The sequence below is a fragment of the Artemia sp. Qi Xiang Cuo genome, chromosome 7, assembly GCF_049724085.1.
Source record: "Artemia sp. Qi Xiang Cuo chromosome 7, ASM4972408v1, whole genome shotgun sequence".
Classification (NCBI taxonomy): Eukaryota; Metazoa; Arthropoda; class Branchiopoda; order Anostraca; family Artemiidae; genus Artemia; species Artemia sp. Qi Xiang Cuo.
In genome coordinates this window covers 51967810-51974905 of record NC_142800.1, presented here as the reverse complement: position 1 = coordinate 51974905, position 7096 = coordinate 51967810, and the positions used below count along the sequence as shown (strand labels likewise).

The 7096-nt window shown below is 44.9% G+C and overlaps 1 protein-coding gene across 1 annotated transcript; it reads left to right on the top strand.

Moving 5' to 3' along the window:
• Positions 1–416: 416 nt before the first annotated feature.
• On the top strand, positions 417–923 carry LOC148950406 (protein CFDP2-like). The gene has a single exon (XM_089091861.1). The coding sequence runs from the start codon at positions 417–419 to the stop codon at positions 921–923; it is 507 nt and encodes a 168-aa protein (XP_088947987.1).
• The last annotated feature ends 6173 nt before the right edge of the window (positions 924–7096 follow it).

Below are 7096 nucleotides of genomic sequence, written 5' to 3'. Positions count from 1 at the left end.
TGGATATTGAAGATCAAATGCAGAGAGATACTACTATTACGGCGTTCGCGGTAGCCGACGCGGACCAGGTCAGGGTGGTGCCTGGCCCGACAAGTATGCAAGCCGCCCGATCAAGAAAACCATCAAGAAAACATCTGAATATTGGCGCGTGGAATGTTCGCAGCTGCAAGCTGGAATCCACGCAACTGCTCCTTGCAAGGGAGCTGCAAAAGTATAAAATCAACGTTTGTTGTCTGTCAGAAACAAGACTTAATGATGTTCTGTCCAAAAAGTTGACCATTTCCGAATCGGACTCATTCCAGTTGTAAAACTCGGGTCCCAATGATGGTTCCGGCCAGCAAGGAGTTGGGTTCTTAATAGACGGTCCTACTGCATCATGCGTCACTTCTTGGGAGCCAGTGTCACCAAGGATCGCCATGATCAGACTGAGAGGCCACATTAGCCACATAACCATAATCGCCGTGTACGCTCCGATAAGGGACAGTAGTGACGCGGTCAAAGATGCCTTTTATTATGACCTACAAAGAATCATCGACAAGACACTAAGGCGTGACATACTCTTTGTAGCTGGAGACTGGAACGCCCAGCTTGGCAGAGTAGACCCCGACACAGCAGCAGTTATTCGCCGCCACACCGTTGGTGACAGATGCATCAAGGGAGAAAGGCTCTTACAGCTAGCCAGATACAACAACCTATGCGTCACAAACACTCTCTTTGAGCACAAGAGACTCAACCTCGTTACATGGTATTCGAACGACGGCGTAACAACAGCCCAGATTAACCACATCTTAGTCAGCAGAAAATGGAGGAGCTCCTGCACAGGTACCCGGGTATGCAAAGGAGCAAACACAGGATCTATAGATGGATCTGACCACTATCTCATCACTTGCAAAGTCCGTCACTGCCTTAGTAGACAGAAGTGACAGAAGGCAGGGAAGCGCTTCGATGTTTCGAACCTAAGATGCCCAGAAATCAAAGCCGACTTCGAGTTATAGCTAAGCAACCGGTTCGAAGCCTTGAATCGTCTCTCACTCGTCGATGAAGAATGGGCGCAGATAAAAATTGCGACACAGGACGTGGCTGAGGAGGTGCTTGGCCAAACAAAATGAAAACAGCGAGCCTGGATCTCTGACCACACCATAGAACTAGTTGAGAAGAAGCGACCCCTCGTGGGAGGTGCAAAAGAACCCTTAAAAGTAGCCCGCAAAGCAGTTAAACAGTCACTGAAACAGGACAGAGAACAGTACTGGTCAAATCTGGCGAATGAGTTGGAACAAGCGTCCAGGAGCCACAACAGCAGGAAAATGTTAAAACTACTAAAAGAAGCGACTGGAAAAGCTACTGTAACGGTTGACACACTGAAAGATAAGTCCGGAAAACTCATCCGACCAGAAGAAGGACGCATGGAACGCTGGCGAGAGCATTTTTCTGAGCTACTGAACCCTGTCAAACCCCCGTGTGATCTACCTGCCTTCTCGAGTGCTGCTAGAGAACCCTACGCAGTAAACCTCGATCCGCCAAGTATTGCGGACGTACAAAAAGCGCTGAAGTGCATGAAAAACAATAAAACTCCTGGAGAGGATGGGATCCCTTCTGAAATGTTCAAGTCCTCACCAACTCTACTATGCCACCTAACCGACCTGTTTGTCCAGGTGTGGACAACAAAGACCTTCCCAAAAGACTGGAAAGTATCAGTCCTCATTCCGCTATACAAAAAAGGAGATAAGGTCATTTGCGGAAACTATAGTGGTATCTCCCTGATCGACCATGCCATGAAGATCTTCTCCGTCATTCTTCTGAATCGATTTAAAGACGCACGTGACAAGTTAACCCGTCCTGAACAAGCAGGCTTCAAACCAGGCAGAGGCTGTCCAGAACAGATATTGACGATTCGTCTCATCCTTCAGCAGTACAGCAGGTTTCATCTACCCCTTCTCATCGCCTTTCTTGACTTTGCAGCTGCCTTCGACTCTCTCATCAGAGAGGAGCTATGGAGAATTATGGCTGAAGACGGTGCGCCACAGGAGATCATTGAGATACTCCGAAGTGCGTATAAGGACACTGAGACTTGCGTCCGTGTCTCCGGCAATGACACCCCTAAGTTTCCAGTGGCGTTTGGGGTAAAGCAGGGATGCCCCCTTTCGCCTATATTATTCAACTACGCAATAGACTGGATCATGTATAATGCAATGAAAAACCACAACGGAATAGTCTTTGGACAAATAGCTGGTTTCCTCCAGCCCCTGACAGATCTGGACTTCGCAGACGACGTTGTTGAGCTGGAAACTACCGCCGACAGCTTACAAGGCATGATCGACGATACCTATGAGGTCTCAAAGCGCATCGGACTGGCCATCAGCGGTGCAAAGACTAAAGTACTGGCTCTCAACCAACCTGCTCCTTGCCAAGTTACCCTCGACGGTGAGCCAATAGAAAGCGTTGAGGAATTCAAGTATCTTGGCTCTATCATAATACCAGATGGCGGAGCTGAAAGGGATATCTCTGCCCGCATAGCAAAAGCCTGGGGAGTGTTTACTAGTCTGAAAAAAGCATTATGGACCAGACGGGAGATCTCAACCAAAACAAAAGTTAGAATCTATGGTGCAACTGTTCGAGCAGTACTACTGTATGCTTGCGAGACATGGCCGATCAAGACTGAAGATGCGAGAACTTTGGATGTGTTCGACCACCGCTGCCTTCGCTACATCCTCCGCATTAAGAGATGGGACAGGATTTCCAATAGTGAAGTAAGGAGTCGCTGTGGCCAATCAGAAGAGCTATCGCTTATCATTAAAAGACGTCGCCTGAAACTCCTCGGCCACACATTGCGCCGTCCCGAAGGCACGATATGTCGAGACGTCCTTGTCTGTGAACCAGCCCCCTCCTGGAAACGTAAACCAGGAGGAAAAAAGAAGGACCTGCGGCAAAAATTCAAGGAGGCTCTGGAATCGTGGGGAGGATTCAGGAGACACGGTCGGAGATGGGACAAAGACTGGCTGAAGATCGCCGGAGAAGCTGCAGCCGACAGGTCCAAGTGGTCGTCGGAAGTCATCTCAAAATCCTTTGCTGCCAGGCAGGACAGCTCATCGTCTGGTTCCCGCCGAAAGTAAAGTAAAAAGTAAGTAAGTGTGTCGTCTTTGTGTGTGTGCCGTCTCTGTGTGTGTCGTCTGTATGTGTGGGTTGTCTCTGTGTGTATGTGTGTCGTCTCTGTTTTGTGTTGTCTCTGTGTGTGTGTCGTCTCTGTGTGTTTGTCGTCTTTGTGTTTTTGTCATCTCTGTTTGTGCGTCGTCTCTGTGTGTGTCGTGTCTGTGTGTATGTCGTCGCTGTGTGTATGTCTTCTCTGTGTGTCGTCTCTGTGTATGTGTCTGGTCTGTAGATTGGTTATTGGGAAGTATACAGACGTTTTCAGGGGGATTTTTTCTGGTAGTGGGGGGGGGGTTGGGGGTTATGTGGGAGGATCTTTCCATGAAGGAAGTTTTCATCGGAAGTTTTTCAACTGAAAGTAAGGAGCAACATCAAAACTTAAAATGAACAGAAAATATTACTTATATGATTGGGTTTACCCCCTAGTCAATACCTCGCTCTTTAAGCCAAAGATTTTTTAGTACTTTCGTAAGAGCTATCTATTCTAAATAAAGGCCTTTGTGTTTAAGGGGTCATTTTTAAGGAATTGGAACAAAATTCGAACTTTAGCTTAAAGAGCGAGGTATTGACTAGGGGGGGAACCCCCTAATATACGTATTAAAAATATACAAATATAGAAGTTCGTTTCGTAAGTTAATTTGTAATTTGTTAATTTGTTACGTATATTTATTACTAATAAAAACGTTCGTAAATAAAATTAAACAAGTTTTGAGGAAGCCATTTAACCAAATAAAAGTAAAATTAATATGCAAATTTTGTTTTAATTATTCATATACGGTGAGCCAAAATCAAACCCTGCATTAATTCAAAAACGCTCAAAAATTAAATAAAAAAAAAAGTTTTTTTTAACTGAAAGTAAAAAACGACGTTAAAACTTAAAACGAACAGAAATTATTCCGTATATGAAAGGGGCTGTCCCCTCCTAAACGCCTCGCTCTTTACGCTAAAGTTTGACTTTCTCACAACTCTATTATTTTTAACAATAAAAAACTTCAGCGTAAAGAGGGAGGCGTTGAGGACGGGACAGCCCCTTTCATATACGGAATAATTTCTGTTCATTTCAAGTTTTAACGTCGTTCCTTACTTTCAGTTAAAAAAAAACTTTTTTTTTTTTAATTTAATCTGAGACAGAATCCAGCGTCTGAACGTTCACTAATGAATTAGGACAAAAAGACTAAACTTCACACACACACAGAGACGACACACACACAGAGACTCGTCTCTGTGTTTGTGTCGTTTCTATGTGTCTGTCAGTTTTATTAATTTAATTTCTGGTCTTTTTAAATAATACCGGGAAATCCGGCTCTCTCTCCATGAAAAATTCCGGTACTTGTTTATTATACGCCACTCACTCTTGTTTACGCTGTGTAAAACTCGAGAACAAACCAGTTTCTTCGTTAGTTTCTTCGTTACTTTAGAAACAAACTTGGGCTATATTATTGCACATTAGGGGGGAGGGGTAAAGTATATTGGGTCTGCATGCTAAATGTCTTAGGTACAATTATTTTGAATATTACAGAGTAAGACTTGTTTTCTGACTTATCGGATCAACCTATTTTAAACCCCCCCCCCCCCCCCCTTAAAAAGAAGAATCCTGGATCCGCCCTTGTTAATGAGGCACTTTGCTTTAAAAGCAATATAGAGAAAACTCTGTCTTGTCTCAAACTAACCTAAAAGAAAGTAGAGAGGGGTCAGGAGGTACAAACGGGACTCCTTATATGGGCATAGAATACTGACGGGGCTCCAAATAAGGGCATAGCCTCCCTAGGGAGAATGATTACGTAATGGGGTCAATGACCTCTTTTTCTAAGGTCGATTTATTTGATGTTTCTATGTGTAATAACTCCGGGGCGAAGGTTGCACATGCGCATTGAATTCTAACGGGAACAATGTTATTGATCTAGGACTCAAGGGGGAAGTGAATTTCCGAGAAATTGATTGCGTAATCGATCGCGAATGTCATGGTGTCCAGAAATAGTATTTGTTGTTGTTGCTCTCGAGCCAAATGATATGAGTTTCCCGGAATTTGGAACACCCGTGCTGTCGACCTCAATTCACCTATCGTGAATCAATAATTCCCCTTAGAAACAACAAATTAATTTCCCCTTTCTTGACAGATCAATCAATCAATGACATCATCTGTCAGACTTTAAAAATTTTCGCCCTAGAAACATTTCTCCAGGAATAGATTCAAATCATTAATGTCTTTGCCTCTGGAACAACTCTTTTGGTCGAACTCCAAAGGATATTAATAACCAAATGCCATGGAAACAATTAGGCAAGAAACATCTTAGCGATGAATTGTTTTAGCGCGCGAAAAGGTTTCCTATTAATTTGAAATGCGTTAGCACAGAGTTGCCAATAACAAAGGAACATGCTGAATTTGCGTTTAGTGATTATTTGGGCGAAACCGTTTTAGACATTTTAGGGAACTATTTCGGCGAAACAGATAGAGACATTTTAAAAGAAGATTTTTGAAGAGATTTTAGAAGAGAATTTGAGTGTGGTCGTTATAATACACATGTTTCATTTGAACAGTGTTGTGAGGTCCTCTAACCCAACCCCAAAGGGTTCCGATCCTCCTCCCCCAACCCCCCAGGAAGGGCCCCGGGCGCACAGGCCCCCCCCGCTCCCACCGGGCCGCCACCCGGGCCCCCCGGGGCCCCCGGCCCCCAACTGCCCCCCCCCCGGACCCTCAAAGGCCCCCCAAGCTCCCAAAGGGCCACCGGCGCCCCCAAAGGCCCACCCCAGACCCCAAAAGGCCATCCCCGGGCCCCTCCAAAGGCCCATCGAGCTCCCAAAGGACCAACGGGGTCCCAAAGGCCCTCCACCGGTCCCCAAATGTCCCCCAGGCACCCAAAGGCCCACCCAGTGCCCCCCCCAAAGGCCCATCGAGCTCCCAAAGGACCAACGGGGTCCCAAAGGCCCTCCACCGGTCCCCAAATGTCCCTCTGGACCCCCAAAGGCCCTCCCTGTGCCCCAAAGGCCCACCGGGACCCAAAAGTCCCTCCGGACTCCCAAAGGCCCTCCCAGTGCCCCAAAAGCCCTCCATGTGCCCCCAGTCAATTATCAGACAGTATTGTGACACACTGGATAGAACATATGAAATTAGTGATGAACTTGAAGCCTTGGCAGCAAAAATTAGAATTTTAATTTTTTTTTTTTTTTTTTTTTTTAAAAATAAATTTTTTTTTGGGTGGCCACATCATATTTTTGGGTGTAAACCCCCCCCCCCCCCTCGAAACACGGCACTTGATGATGGTTTTACTCGATAAAAATTGTAAAATATATTTTTTTTTCCTTACATAAACCCCATCCTTCCTTCCCCCTCTGTTTACGACCTTAATTCTAGCAAAAAGAAATAATTTTCTTTCGTTAAATTTATGCAATTTTAAGTGTCTATATCCTAGCTAAAAGCGATCATTGACTTCCGTCACTGTTGTTATTAACCGACCCTGGTTTTGACACAAGGCTCTCCGGCACGAGGCCTATAATTAGCTGTCATCCTTTCCCCTCTGTGTTTACGAACGCAGCAGCCAAAGTCAAAAGGAACTGTTTCTCCGTCAAAATTAAAACACTTTGAGGCAATTGTAATAATTAGGTGCAGACGCAATGTGCTATTTTGGAGAACCGGTGAAATCTCGTTATTTTCAAATTAAGATCTAACAATATATTCAGGACATTGGCGAAAGGGGGAGGGGGCCATGCCTCAATTCTATCGCCATCATTGTAAGGTGAAAACAAACTGTTTCTTCGCGTGAAAAGTAAGGGGGTGAGTTTAAGAAAAAGATACATTGCTTTATTATGCGTAAATTGAAGAGCATTTTGACCATATCTTTCGGTGGAGGGAGGGGGTATTTTCCCATGTCTTTTCTCAGGGATATTTTCCGTGGGGGTTATTGTCCGTGGGCTGTTTTTTCTGGGTGTGTGATAAATACCAGCTATCGTAAAA

What these genes read in the sequence shown, in the direction of transcription:
- LOC148950406 (XM_089091861.1), top strand. Translation starts at nt 417, where the DNA reads ATGATCAGACTGAGAGGCCACATTAGCCACATAACCATAATCGCCGTG.